Source organism: Pseudorasbora parva, chromosome 4 (genome assembly GCF_024679245.1).
Source record: "Pseudorasbora parva isolate DD20220531a chromosome 4, ASM2467924v1, whole genome shotgun sequence".
NCBI lineage: Eukaryota > Metazoa > Chordata > Actinopteri > Cypriniformes > Gobionidae > Pseudorasbora > Pseudorasbora parva.
The window spans coordinates 35,546,948-35,563,100 of record NC_090175.1 but is presented as its reverse complement, the minus strand read 5'-3'; the positions used below and the strand labels follow the sequence as shown (position 1 = coordinate 35,563,100).

Here is a 16,153-nt window from a genome sequence, read left to right as displayed (position 1 = left end):
ATTTTACTACATGCCCTAATCATGCAGGCGCCCTCGCGGCCACTTGCATTGCTCATGAACTGGAACGCATCTCATCCTAATTTAACGAAACTCAGCGTACGCCTCGCAGACATGAAATAGATCTAAAGAAACTTGAAATGTCTTTTAACAATTTAAAACGAAAAGAAATAGGCTACTCTCTGATTATGTAATCCATGATGTGCATTTCTCTCTATAGGCGCGTTCACTACGGAGATGGTGGTCGTCAAATTAATAAGCTAAAAATAACCCTGACGCACAATATGGTTAACCGAGTATTAACCGCTAAGGGCTTCGGTTAACGGTTAATGAAAAACTTGAAAACGTGCAGCCCTAGTATATGTATATATGTGCTTCTATTATCCAATATCATTATTATCCTCATTTGTTTTCTGATTTCTGCACATTTTAATAGTTTGACTCACAAAAGGAAAATCTGTTCAAATAGAGTTTGAATTTAATCAAAATTATATTGTGCTAGGAATATCACCCCATATTAAGGCACATTAATTGCTAACCAAGACAATGACAATCTGACATCCTCCTTTATAATAATATCACAACCATTCCCCTTTCATTTTCAATTTATGTACATAAAAAACAAGAATTTAATATTCAAATTATTTCAATATAATATGTGTTATGGCCATCTAGGACCAGCTGTAACATAGATGAATGTACGCTCACTCAAAATGTAAATGTCAAACAATTTACTGAAGGCAATAGTAATCCAAAATGGCAGTAATCTTAATAATCGTAAGTCGAATGGACAAAGCAAGTTTTGAACACACACACAAGTGCAAAGTACACACAATCACAGAGGAACCAAGACAGGAAGCAATACAAATGGCACACATTCGACCTTGATAGTGTTTGGGGTAGTCCTTATCACGGGAACACGAGAAGGGATCAGACCAATCAGGATCTCGGCTGGCTACAGGCCACGCCCTCCCCTGAAGCAGACACTCTCAGAAACACAACAAACACTTCCAAAATACATAACACATAACAAATGTAAGGTTGAAGTCTGCATTTAAGGGCACAAACTCTGCTGATATACCACATAAGCTCTTTCTTGACCTGTCAGGGATTCCTCGGGGACTATCTTTCTTGTTTTCCTTGCTTTTGGTAAAATTAGAAGCTTCCTAATGGAAACTCACACCCATCTATTGATTTAGGTTTTTTTAAGAATTGCAGTTCATCACACAGTTGTCAAGTTGTTAAGAAAAGAAACCAGGCAACATATGTGCATCAGTACTGTTCTGTAAAAATTTAATAATTTGTATTGATTATTTGATAAATACAAAAACATCTCATCCATCCAATAAGTTAATTTCAGAAAAAGGACACAAGTCTTGTTGAACAGCTTATAAATTAGCAATACAAGAATCTTTATTTCATTGCTATGCACAGCTGAATGAAGTGATTTTGGCCTCTGAAGAGTATATTGTGTGCAGTAGTAAAATATAGACACATGGTCCTCAACATTTAACACTCAAACCTCAACAATAGGCTGTACCGAGTCTTTCCAGAAAAAAACAAACGCCTGGAGGCATATCGGGTGGGCGGAGCTAAAGAATGACTAGTGTGCACAAAGCGGTGACATCCTCAAGCGTAGAGAAGAAAACGCTACCCTAAATAAACCATGGCTTATGATGGCTATCAATCAGATTCAACTAATACAGATATGATCCAGATTTAGATCCGGAGGCTGAAATAAATTGAACAGGAGAAACAGCAACAGCAGGACGTCCATCTCTGTGGTATGTACTGTATTTAGTGACCTGTCAACATTTGTATGTCTTTACTCGCAGTTTATAAGGACATGATTCGGTTTATGGACTATTGTATGCGACTAAACCTTAGCAGTAGCAAGCAAAACGGTTTTGCACGTCAGACTAGTGTAACGTTATACATAGAACAACAATGGACTAACCGTGCATTTGAATGACGAAGCACGCTTTGTGAGAACGCAAGGTTTATGTTTGGGTGGTTTCACAATAAACCAACTGACACCTATATTGGTCAGCTAAACAAATGTATTTAAACACACACCATAGATGCATGCTCCATTGATAAATTAACTAACGTTATACACGATCGTGTTGTTTACTGATGTTTACTTACGCAACGATAGCCAACAACATTTGAAGCGGTTTTACTCACCACCTGTTTCCAAAGCAGGACCGAGCCGTTATCGTTGGGACCGCTCCGGCAAAAACACACTTCTTTGGTAACTGTTGATTTCGTGAAGTCCTGACAGCAGTGACCGTGGAGATCCACTTTGCGACACGACTGAACCGATGTTGTGAAGCTTCCTGTCATTTCTGCGTTCAAATCGGTTCAAATGCAGCGCTGCCTTCCCAGAATGCTATGTGGCCGCGTTAAAGTCGTTTGATGTCACCCATAGGAATAAAGCGGAGCGCGGCGTGACAGACGTGTTCACGGACCTGCACCTTGAGAGCAGTGTTTATGGGCGTGCATTTGCTCTCTCGCCTCTGGTCACGCGCACCCTACCGGGAGAAGAGCCCGTACGGCCCATACAAGGACCTTCCGCTCTGTCGACGTCAAGCGGACCCATACTCGAAAAAAAACTCTCAGAAACTTGTGAGAAAGCGGAAGGAGTATTTTTGACACTGAAATACTCTATCAAACGTCCAACATTAGTTTTTGAAACTTTGTCTATGTTTAGGATGGCAATCCAAGTCTTTAACAGTGTAAAAAAGCTCAGTATGCATGAAACAGCATTTCCCCCCCCCCCCCCCCCCAATCCTGCAATGCATGCTGGGAGCTTACAAAACCTTAACAAATATGCAGCTTTGCTCAATGTGAAACAATTCTTTGGCTATTTAGATTGGAAGTCATTAGCCCACCATTTTATGTACTATCAAATATATGAATAAAATGAAATGAAATTCATAAAATATGCTGATAAAATGAAAATGCATGCTGATGTGTCTAGCCCTGTTTCTTTAGTTTCATACTGCAGTTACTGTAGCCACTCTGAAATCCATCAAGGGCCTTTTCCCAACATCCTCCTCATCCTTCTTAAGTGGGTTATTGAATGGCATGGAATCTTCCTGACTTCACATCCCAATGTAATGCTCAAGTCATTATATAGTTTGTGCGTGCTGCACTTCCCTTTTCTGTATTAGTCGATAAACATATTGATTCAGTTTCAGGTTTCATGAGCTCTTCTGAATTTCATAGTGTTTAGATGAGCAGATGGCTGTATTGTTTGCAATATCAGGCTCTTGTTTCCCTCATTTAGGCAGGCAAATAGGTCATGATTTATATAAACAAATCATATGTGGATCCATTTCGTGTCTACTGTCTATTATTGAATATATATTACAATAAAAATATAATACATCACATTATATAATTGCTTGTGCAGTTCATCCTTTTCAAAGACTTTGGCCATATAAAAATTTCCCCTTCATCACCTATTTGGAAGAGAAATTACAATTTTGTACACTTTGTTGTTCACGTTGACTTCAGTTTAAGGATCAGCAGTTGCAACACAAACATAGCCAGGTACAGGCAAAGGGTAAAGTTACTCACCACTGAGTGCTTATTTGAAAGAGACAGTTCCTTCACATTATGCTCTTAGTTTGTTTGAATCAATAATGTGTCTGCTAACAGAGTAAAGCCACGTGGCACATATATTCCATCTCCACCCATATTGCAAATGTCAATATAGAATGAGATTTAGATTGTGAGGCTCAAGACTTGCTCAATTTTGATTTAACAAGCAACTATTCATGTTGTGTAATATAGCTGAATAAATCATGTTTAGTTTTTTGGGGGCTGGAGATGTTTTTTCTGTGAATTTCTCAGGACCAGCTTGGTGAGCCACAGTAGCTAGATTTTTTTCAATTCAAATGTATGGCTTTGAAAGTCAAATTGAAGATTTCTATTTTTCTGGGTGAAAAGGCCTGGTGAAAAATGAGCCGTGTCTTGAAGCTTTAGTACATTGGTGATGCATTTACATCCTTACTCAACACATGGATTGACAAACTGCTGTTCGGTTTAATGATTACACCAAATCAACCAATGATTTCACCAATCAGAAGACTAGTGCTAAAAAGAGATAGAGTATTTGCTAAGCAAACCACATGAAGACAGAGAGTGTATGTGGTGGGCATATGCAAAACATATACAAATTTGTTCTAACCTGTACATTTATTTTTTTGTCCTAAAAACACAATTTGCTTCACTTTCCAGCTGAAAGGACTATTGGCAGTAAAACACCAACAACTTTTATTCCTTGCAAAATTCATATACAGGTACTCAATCAATTAGAAAAAATAAAACGTTTATTTATTCATATACTTATTTATTCATGGCATTTATTCACATTTTTAAAAACATTTACATATACCACACCCCAACACATTGCAGCTAATATGTCTTCATCAGGCTGTGAAAACTAAAATACACTGAGGACACGTTTACACAACAAACGTTCTTTAGCCTGGTGTCGATTCACCCTCCGCATATGCTGCTCGATCAGCGCTTTAATTCTAAATCTTAAGTCTTTCTGCGTAGTTAATCTGTATTTAAAATTAAGTGGTGCAACACAACTCAATTTAAAATAAAACCCAGATCAACAAATCCTTGATTAGTGTTAAACTTTGTTTAATTTAATCCATTTTTAGTACATTGTTGTTGTGTAAACATACCCTTAGAGTCCCTTTATACTGCAATCAATTAGGATTTAAACAAGGGGAAATTGTAATCTTAAACAATATCCAGATAATCTATAAAGTCAAAACACATTTAAATCAAACTCCATATTGTCCAGATACTGACCAGCATCAAAGTAATAAAAACACATTGGCCCCTATTTTAATGATCTAAACGTATGGTCTGAAGCGCATGCGCAGGTGCACTTTGAGTGTGTCCGAATCCACTTTTGCTAGTTTAACAATAAAAAAAATGGTCTGCGCACCAGGCGCATAGTCCAAAAAGTTGCACCTAATGAGACATTGGTGTGTTTTGGGCGTAACTCTCATTTCCCATTCCCTTTAAAAGCCTGTTGTGTTCACGCCATGCGGATTCAGTATTTACATGGCGGAATATAGACACCCTCGACCTGACGAGTCAGTTTAAATACATGTGTGTATTACCACGATTGGTTAAAAAAATAAGTAGCCTATTTGACTATCCATTTTTTACATTGGATATCTTTTTTGTAGTTGGCATGTTTGTGTGCTGCTGTGCATCCCTGTGTGTGTAACAGAGTGTAAGTGTTGTGTACCTGTCTAACACATATTACTAAAGCGGCCTTTAAATAACACAAAAAATACTGCGCTATTATCTTGAGTGGCCCTATCATACACCTTGTGGGGCGTCAGGCGTGGCACAAGTGTTTTTTGTGCTATTTTCAGCCCGACGCAGTTTTTGAAGCGGCAGCCTATAGCTATATTTACCTCTAAATTTTATTATTACATTTATACTGTTAAGAATAAGAAATTAAATGTAACATTATGTGTTGAAATCTAGGCCCAATCAAGCTTTTATTGCTATCTACAATTGTTTTCACATCCCTAGCTTATTTTTGGATTTTAGAGTGTCAGTTATTAAATACGGTTGCTAACTAACAAAAACAGATCTTGGTCCTATAAATCTGTTTATTTTATTATTATTTATTCAGGACATACTGATATGTCCAGATCAGACCTCACCCAATGACCTCCTTTGCAAGAAGTGAAGAGTAGAGACAGGATAAACACACTCGACCTGACTCTCTTGAAAAGCACAGAGTAGACATTTATCATATCAAAACACAGTCTTTATTAACATTTTAGGGCTCATTAACATAACAACAGTCACCTGGATACTCCCAGACAATACTAAAGTCAGTGCCTCATCCACACAGTTAGGATTTAGTGAGGTCTTAATGGCCCAAACTGAAACCAGGTGTCATATTGTCAAAATGCAGCTTTTCCATTCAAGGTCAAATACCTTTTCTGCACTGAAAGAGCTGCACCCATAGAGGTTTTCCTGTGCAGTAGCTGGTCATCAGCATAATGTCTGTAATCTCTGGACATTAGTCAGCTCTTGAAGCTGCATGTCAAGCTATACTCTCTAATTGCTTGGATAACAGAGCCCGAACTCATCGCTAATGGTAGTGTGAACACTTCTTTTTTTTTGAGTCTGATCGACATTCGCCTGCAGCAGGTCTGCAAAACCACGCAGCTAGCAGGTTTTTTAACGATTTCTATCGCCATATGCCTTGTAGGTGTTCACTTCCACCTCCATCACTGTGCTAACTAACCTTCCAGGTGAAACTTGAACTCATTTGATAGAAGTGATACCGCCCCAACTTCCGTCTGCTCTTTCAGACTAAACCTGACCTGTGGACTGGACTCTGTCACCTCGCGTGTGTTTACACTGCTCATATTGAGTTGCATCCAGTAACTCTATCACTTTTACAACTCATTTAATGTGTATTTTGTTTTTTACTTGTTATTTAAAAATCATAAACATTCCTACCATGCCTCTTTCTGCTGTTTTAGATAATACGTGCATGAACTGAGCTTTTCTTGTTGTGCAATCACAGAAGAAACAGCTTTTGCTTTTGCTTCTGCTCATTTGAAATGTGTCACACAGATTCAGACACAAATACCACAAAGAATAGGTTGATATGTCAAATTCTCACAATAGCCTATTTGCTGGAAATAAATAAATAAAACAAGCATGCAAAGAATAGAGAAACTATTTATAGGTCCTTGAGCAAAAATAGAAAGGTAAGTGTAGAAAAAAGTCGTCACACTATACAGCTCAATGAAAATCTCACCAAATTAAGCAAAATTGTGAATATTTTAATCCTTGTCTCCCAAACTGACATATATGAGAGAATGTTTTAATAGCTTCTCTGATGTCAACTAAAGCAATAAAATGAAATTGTTTGTTTCTTTCACTTATTTCAGTTCATAATTTATATACATTTGTGTGCGTCATCACTCAGGTGTCCATTTGTCATGTTCAGTAAATGTTTCATTGAAAATGTTGATGCATTTAGCTGTTTATTAGTCTATTTTAGACTGGTTCCTGTAAAATAAATCAGAAAAAAACACATACATATATTAAAGAACTGAGACATAATTAATATTGCTTTATTGCCCTGGTGATTAATGTACAGGAATCAGTGTGGGGAATTTGCCCTGTCTTTCCTTCACACCTCCCCGTCCCCTCTGCTTTCCGCTTTGAGGCGCCACCCATTTAGGGAGTGTGCGCACATGATCTCTTACCTGCTTCGCTCGCACAAACCCTGGACGTGCTGCTGGCATTCTGTCCACATTCACTGAGGCTGCAGGGCAAAAGTTTGACACCGGTTTTTCTCTCTTTTTACACTGTTTATGTTGATTTTCTTCCTTCTTTGTCGTCTTTTCTTTATCTGTGATGCTTTACAAGAGATCAGAAATGGAATTATAACTCCTCGGGTGGAAGTGGCAAACAGGGATATTTTCTCCACTTTTATTTCTGCATCCTTATCTCTCTTTTCTCCCAGGTCTTCGTGTGCTCAGCACAGACAGGGTGAGTAGTTGAAAACGAAAGGCATTTTAAACTCTTAAAATGGGATTTAGATATTTCCTTCACTTCATTGATCCATTCAGACTATATTAGGACATTAAAGGCCAGAGGGTTTGGAGAGATGGGGGATATTATAATGCATAATATGCAATTGTGGTTATGATATGGATATACTCACTACATGCATTTTGCATTTCAAGGCTTTTTTGCTTATGTTGATATAGTAATTGACTTAAAGACACCCTAAGTCTTGTTTTCTCACTAAATGTAGCAATTGGCAAAAGAAAAAAAAAGAATCATTTTAAACTTTTAGTCTGGATTGATGCCACATTCTGTCTGGATGACGTCTATCCTTACTCCCGGTTTAAGGCTTAAGATAGTCTCCGACTAAAATGCATGCGGTTTTATCTGAACGCTCAGTGGCATATCTAAAAATATGTCAGTGCCATTGTTTTTTTTCAAGATGCACACCAGTAAAGTTTTTTTTGTCCAAGGTACGTTTATAAAAGCTACTTAAATATCCTATTGAAACTAAAGCCTAAACCGGGATTATTCTAAGCCCTGTCTGTGAAACCAGGCTTTAATGTCTTATTTATTTTATTAATTGTGCTTCAAATGTATTGCCATGGTTTTTATATCTATACCTACCACCACACCCACACTGGCTAATCCATCACTCCGTTAATCATTACACCAGCCTTTGAAAGCCGAACAACTCAAACATATACAAATCCTGCCACAAAAGGATTTGCTCATATACATTATTTAAAAGTGTTGCAATGTTTTATGTTCTCAACTTGATTTCAATATGTTTTTGTATGGTTTTGTTTATATTGACAGTACAATTCAGTATTCATTTTTGAGGCTGTCTCTAATAAATCAATAAGAATATAGTGTTATGATGCAAGTTTGTTTTCCCCTTGGCCTGTCTTGCCCTTTGTCACTCCAGGATGTATTGCATTTAAAGGGAAGCTTGATATATGTTAATTCTGTGTGTGTGTGTGTGTGTGTGTGTGTGTGTGTGTGTGTGTGTGTGTGTGTGTGTGTGTGTGTGTGTGTGTGTGTGTGTGTGTGTGTGTGTGTGTGTGTGTGTGTGTGTGTGTGTGTGTGTGCTTGTTTTTGTGAAATATCAGGACACATGTTTAATGACATGGGTATGACATAGGTATTACAAGGAGAGGGTGAAATATGAGGACATTACCCATGTCCCCATTTTTCAAAAGGCTTATAAATCATACACAATGAGTTTTTTGAGAAAGTAAAAATGAAATAAAGATTTTTTCCTGTGATGGGTAGGTAGGCAGTGTAAGGGGATAGAAAATACGGTTTGTACAGTATAAAAACCATTACACCTATGGAATGTCCCCACATTTCACAAAAACAAACGTGTGTGTGTGTGTGGGTGTGTGTTTTAGTGTACGTTAGTTAATTGTAATTAATTGTCAAGCAGACTTAGACATCACACAACTAAATCCAGTTGTTAAACACCAGCAAAACCTGTCTTATTGTTTTCAAAATGCATTTATTTCCAGTCATCGGGGGTTTTGCTGATGTCTCTGATAGGAATTTTGTTTGTGAATGTGAAATGGTTTCTGTCGGAAGAACTTGGCTAGTGGGATTTTTCTTCATTGTTTCCTGTAGCGGTGGATGATGTATAGGTTCACATGGAAATCTTTATGGGTAGCTAAGAGTATAATCAAAGTTAGCTAGAAAATGAAATAATCAAACATGTAAGGGGCAAATATGTGTATACATTTGTTTTAATGTTCTGTGGAAATCTGTGCATTTTTCTGTGCAAGTATAATAAGAATTGATTAATTATTTAATTAATTCTACTTTTCAAAAGTTTGGGGTCAGATATGTTTTTCTTCTTTATAGAATTTAAGAATTTTATTCAGCAAAGACATTAAATTGACCAAAATAAAACTAAATATATTTATTTTAAATAAATGCTGTTCTTTTGGACTTTTTGTTCATCAAAGAATCCTGAAAAAAGTACCACGGTTTCCACCAAAATATTAAACAGGACAAAAATATTAAGAAATGTTTCTTGAGAGCCAGCGTCATAATAGAATGATTTCTCCATTACAGGGATAAAATGCATTTTAAAATATTTTAATAAGTGTTTATTTAATATAAGAATATTGAAGTAAAATATATCATGAAATGCTGGGAAACGCAAGTTCTTCTATGCTTTGGGCAACTTGGAGCATATACTTTTTTCTCTGTTGCTCTTTGTAAATCAGAATAATAATTTAAAAAAAAATAAAAAATTCCCCTTCTGTACAGTGATGCCAGTGATTGAAATAACTAAAATTAGTATTATTTCCGTTATCAATCTTCACCGATTAGTTGTTTCAGCCCTGCTAACTTTTCTGTTTGTGTTCTGTTAGTGTGCTAACCCATCCCAGTATTTCATGAGTTGATCTCAAAAGTTTGCTCTGTTATGCAACAGAGTAAATCTTCATTGAATATTAGACTTGCACAGAAAACTAAACTTTCCATTCATGGGAGCCTTTTCTAGATGTTTTTAAAGTAAAAAAAATGGAATTATGTTTGTCTTTTTCAAACCTTGTGGTATTGGCAGTTATGTCAAATGATTATCCAGATTATTTAGCTATCTCTTCTTTTTCCGTCTAGATGACATGGCGTCCTCAGTACCGTAGTTCCAAGTATCGCCACGTGTTTGGGAAGCCGGCCACGAAAGAGAATTGCTATGATGGTGTTCCTATCACCCGGAGCGTTCACGACAACCATCTCTGCGCTGTCAACCCTCGCTTTATCGCAGTCATCACAGAATGTGCGGGGGGCGGGGCATTCCTGGTTCTGTCCGTCCATCATGTGAGTGAAACATGTTCATATCTGTGACTCGCACGTTGTGTTTTCATGTTTTATGAAACGTTACGTTTCGTTCTATAGAACTTATCTATTAGTTCTATATCTGTATGCAGACATAGGGATTTTTATACTGTACAAACTGTATATTCTATCTTTGTATTACCCTAAACCTACCCATCACTAAAAACTTATGGCATTTTTACATGTTCAAAAAACACTACAAGCCCCATTTACATCGAAATTACCTGAACAAATTTGTCCAAGGAATGTTTTTCCCATTACATTTTTTTCCTCCATACCTTTGTCTGTCTGCATTTCCTAAATGCTAAAGTACCGCAAAGATTAGTCCGGTGACGTCGGACTAAGCGTGACTTTTCTGTTCCTGCTGGATTTTGTCCTAAACTTGTCTTAGTTCATTGGTCGTATTTTTTAAACTCCATTCTTGATTCGAATAGGGATGGGACGAAATATCGTTTGACAAAATATCGCGATACAAAACGTGACGAAACGCATCGAGGTCGAATTTTTTTTATCGCGAAATAAAGATAGATGGCACTGCTGCATGATTTGCTTAGAATGAGGGCGGGGTGCAGCAGCAAACATTAATAGGGAAAGAAAAGGGTTGACATTAGCATTAATATTCTAAACCAAAAATGCAGTTATTGCCTACATAAACTACCATATTTTCTGTTTAACTTTTATTAGACTCCAGAAAGAAAAGGGCGTTTTTTTCACTGAGCACATTCTCTGCAGTCTGAGCGCGATGCACTGCAGCTCACTCTCGCTCATGTCTGAGGTAAATCATTAACACCATCACCACGCTTACAGTACACGTGTTTTATTGAACTAAATACATTACAATCGGCTAAAACGAATGCACAGGTTACTTTCCTGAACAAGTGCGCTCCCGAGTCCGTGTTCTTCACACTGTCCACGTGAATCGCGGCCCAGTTCGGCGCGCACTCGCAAAATACCGGCAGTTCAACAGAAAATGCGGATCTCTTAAAGGGGCCGCACTATATTCCACTCGTGTAATATGGACCTCCTCCAGGTATGGTGTGGTTCTGGTTCGCTCACTGGTACACATTAACAATTTTTCATACGAACTTTGCCCTGTTCTGAATTAAACTGCCAGTGTAAAAATTCCCTTTATATTCTTAAAATGAGAGAAATCACTAACAGTTACTTACTCATTATTTTTAAGTTTAGGCTTAAGAGAACAATTTCTTAGATAAACATATCTATGACCTTTGATATGTCTAGTCTTCATACTGTATTGATTATTATTGAATAAGTATGGTTTCACTAATAATAAATGTACATTTGCATAAAGCACGCATATTTGTCCATACCTATGTTGATTAGAGTATTAAAAACTTAATTTAAACTTAATTTAAGTTACATTTACAATTGCTTAAAAGGTGCGATTTAAAATCGAGTTAACTCATGACAATCATGCAGTTAATCGCGATTCAATATTTTAATCGATTGACAGCCCTACAGTGCCCTCCACAATTATTGGCACCCCTGTTTAAGAGTTGGCCGCGGACTTCTAAAAATTCTTCTTTTTTTTTAAACAACATAGAACCAAAATGCAAAAAAAGAGAAAAATCCTACCTTTCGTTTAAGTACATTACTTTGGTGGTAAAAAAAAATCACAGATTTGAAAAAAATAAAAATAAAATTTGATATCGTATCGTGACGTATCGTATCGTAACCCTGGCATATCGAGGTGCATCGTATCGTGAGTTTAAGTGTATCGTCCCATCCCTAGATTCGAATAGCAAACAACTCTTATCGTACACACCGCAACAGACTTTTAGGTTGAAATAAAATGCTGCGTGAACTCAACAAATCAGCATGTTCAGCACCCCCGTCCCACCCCCAAAAGTTCCTGGACTTTGAAAAAGTACTACCTCGCAAGCAGGGACGTTTTAATAGGGAATTTTTTACCCGGAACTTGATTTAGACCTCGGTTCCTGTGGTCAAAAACCACCGAGTACCACCCAAAGGCCCTAGTTCCTGGGGAAAGTTCCTGTGGTGGAATGCAGCTTTAGTAAGATTTAGAAGCTGTTTTTCATGGGGACCAAAAATGTACCAAAAAAATGTACCAAAAATGAAAAAAAAGGATTTTGGATATTACCATCTTTGTGGGGATTTTGTCTTCATAACGTAAGGTTTACCTGGACTACACATGTTGGTGTTTTCATGTTTAACCCTTAAACTAATCACAACCCTCAAACTTTCTGTATTTTTACGTAAATTATTTATTATTATAAATACAAGGATATTTGATATTGCCATCTTTGTTTGGACATTTTGTCCCCATAACGTAGGGTTTACCATGATCACAAACACACACATACCCACCTACACACACACTCCTGCATGCTTACCTGTTCTGACACACTTTAGACTTCTGTCATTTTATTGGTCTGTTGACTGTCTCATGTTTAGTCAGGTATTATCTCACATCTCAGGAATGGCACAGGTTATATGAAAGCCTAGAGGCATCTTTCTGTATTGTCTGTCTCTTCTCCTCCCCCCTAACACAATAGATTGACTAAAAAGTAGTATTCATTTAATGTAAATTTAAGTATACAATAAAATGTGCGTTTGTAGCAAACACCATATTAAATAGTCTGACCGCACATTTCAAGTTAATACATGTTTCAACATTTTAGCATATTTGCTCAGAAACAAAACACAGTTGTCAGTTTAGATATGAATAATGATAAAGTTGAGTTTCGTCACTTGTTAACTGAGTCATTTGTGTTACGTGATTGTTTTTTGACAGCTAAAGGATTTTCTCCTTGTTGAGGCTTGTATCTTGTGCAGCATATTTTTGTGCTGTGATTCTTGGTAACTTGTAACAACTTTTTTTGTTGTATTACACTGGAAACAAATCCTACTATCGGTATCTTGTTTTCCAGTAAAATATCTAAATATCCATTAAAAATGGAAATGAAAAGCAACATTGCATATATAGATTTTTTTGTGTGAAGAATGTTGTATAAATGTATAATTTAATATAAGTACTCTAATTGAGTAGTAATAAAGTGATATTTATGCTTTAAACAACGAAACAAGACAAAATACACTAATAAAACACTCATAAATTTGAGGTCAGTATGAATTATGTTTTTGAGAGAAGACACTCACTGAGGCTGCATTTATTTGTTAAAAAATACAGTAAAATATAGTTATATTGTGAAATATTATTACAAATAACGTTTTTCTGTTTTAATATATTTTAAAGTGTAATTTATTCCTGTGATGGTCATAACTTCAGTCGTCAGTGTCACATGATCCTTCAGAAATCATTGTAAAATGTTGAGTAGTTGGTGCTCAAGAAACATTTCTTATTATTATCAATATTGATAAAGTTTTACTGCTTAGTGTCACTTAGCAGCTGGTCTTAATTTAATCCACAATGAATACATGGAGAGGTGTATCAAACTGAACACAAGCAGGCTTGAGGGACTAATTAACAACCAAGGAAACTAACTAGGAACTCAGACAAGCTAAACAGGAACAGAACAGTGAAACGACACCATAACTGAACTTGCAGGATTATTGTACAATTTTTAAGATCAAAAGGACAGCATGTATTTGACATAAAAATCGTTTGTAACATTAACATTGTCTTTACTATCATTTTTGGATTCAATTTAAAGCATGGAGGCTGAATAAAAGCATTAATTTCTTACCCCAAACTTTTGAACTGTAGTGTGCATAACATGCTAAACATGCCGAAAGCATTGACTCCATGGCTGTCTTCTATATGTGTATACATGTAAATAACAGTTTATCTTTGTTTCTTCTCAGACTGGCAAGGTTGACCCTCACCATCCAAAGGTTTCTGGACACAGAGGCAATGTACTTGACATCAAATGGAATCCCTTCAATGACTTCTGCATAGCTTCTTGTTCAGAGGATGCCACAGTAAGTGTGAACATAGTGTGCAGATTCACATTAAATTCAGTTGCTTTATTTATGAAAACGGATCTCATGTTCACATTCTTACAGCTCTTCATGTGTGCACATGTTTGTTGTTCAGGTAAAGATTTGGAATCTCCCAGAATATGTTCTGAAGAACATCACAGTGCCTTGGAAGGAGCTGCAGGGTCATTCACGGCGTGTCGGCCTCATTGAGTGGCATCCCACTGCCAACAACATCATTTTCAGTACTGGCTATGACTACCAAGTAATTAAACTTCACATATGTTTTGTCATGGAAATAAGAGAGACAAGATTTCAGTGAATTTACCCCCAGGAGGACATTTAAAATATTCAGTCATAGGAAGCTCTTAGCACACCACACGTTATATCATGTGTTAACATATTTCTTGCTTGCGAGCAATTGCCCAATCTTTTACTTACAATAAATACTTCCCCTCCAGTGCCAATATATAAAAAAACGGTGTTCTTTGAGTGTGTGAATGAAATAAATGAATAAAATATTTTAATTATTTTTATGGATAAAAATGTAATTATTGACTTAAATATTTAAGTACTTTTTAAAGGAAGGATAAGAACATTTTAAAATATATTTCCATAAGATTTCCGTAACACTCTAAAAGAGCATAAATAAAACAGAAACCAAACAGAAATAGTGAGATAAAACTTTTTTTTTATTAAAAGTCACAATATTTGGAATATCAGAGTCTCTATATTCTTTTTGAAATACTGTAAACTGAACAAATTGTTATAATTGAAAACCAGCAGCTGAGGTTTAGTATATATATAATTTATAACCTGAAAGTCTGACCTAGTTAATATTGGAAGAGAGGCTGAGGGATCTCCTAAATAAATAATTATACAGAAATATGTTGGACAAGCAGTGTTCCAAAAACTATGATATAGTATAGCTCGGTGTCCCTTATTTGAAAAAAAGTTTTCTGAATATGAGAATGGCAAACAAAAAAACAACAACACACATTTCTGTGATTTTATTTAGTTCAATCTTCCATTTAACAAGATTTGCTTGTAGCTTATTTTATAAACATGTAATTACAGTTAAATGATTCTAGTAAAATCATACGATTTTTTAGGAACTTTTTTAAAAAGCTATCCTCAATTTTTCTGCATAAATTCAACATGTATCAGCATATTAATATCCCACATAATATGCAATGTATTATGAAATAGCAATAGCAACACAGCCTTCTATTAGTAATGATATAAATAGATGCATATAATTTATATTAAAGCACTGATATTACTCTTTATGAGGTGCATTCAAGTATGTCTCTACTTTGTTTTGGGATTACTGATAGTTTAGCATCTTGCCATGTATGTGATATGGTTGCCCATTTTGAAAGCCCTGTAGTAAAAGTATAATTCTATAATAATCAGAATAATCAAAAAGGTTGTCAACCCCTGGTGTAGATGGATCAAGAAACTGTTAACCAACTAAAGCTGCCTTTGTGTCTGGATGCTTTTTATTCCTTATTACATTTATTGGATGCTCATAGTGAGTTTCTGATTGTGATTTCCTGTCTAAGTACATTTACATTTGCGACTTTCCCCCCTCCTTTTGTCCCTGTTCCCCTCCACCCTAACACCCCACGAACAAAAGTGGTTTTAAGCCCAATCTTATTTTTCATGGTCCTCCACCCTTTCCTCATTTTTTCTGTTTGGGATTTTGTGCTCACCCGAGGCAGTGAAGGTGGGTGTAGTGCAACGATCTTCACAACGCATAGGCTCACACACAGTACCTCACATTCCTTGCAACGTTTCCTTAAAGTAACTG

At 36.3% G+C, this 16,153-nt stretch overlaps 1 protein-coding gene across 3 annotated transcripts in view; it reads left to right on the top strand.

Annotated features, from left to right (window-relative positions):
• The window catches only part of coro2aa (coronin 2Aa), a 35,857-nt gene that overhangs the window by 6,610 nt on the left and 13,094 nt on the right, over positions 1 to 16,153 (top strand). Inside the window, exons 2-5 of one of the 3 annotated variants that reach the window (XM_067441620.1) lie at positions 7,538 to 7,563; positions 10,201 to 10,401; positions 14,227 to 14,343; positions 14,459 to 14,605. In XM_067441620.1, the coding sequence (XP_067297721.1) occupies positions 10,201 to 10,401; positions 14,227 to 14,343; positions 14,459 to 14,605 (465 nt within the window). In that variant the 5' untranslated portion in view covers positions 7,538 to 7,563. Of the gene's footprint in view, positions 1 to 7,247; positions 7,564 to 10,200; positions 10,402 to 14,226; positions 14,344 to 14,458; positions 14,606 to 16,153 lie in introns of those variants that run through there. The other 2 variants (XM_067441619.1, XM_067441618.1) reach the window with 2 other exon arrangements.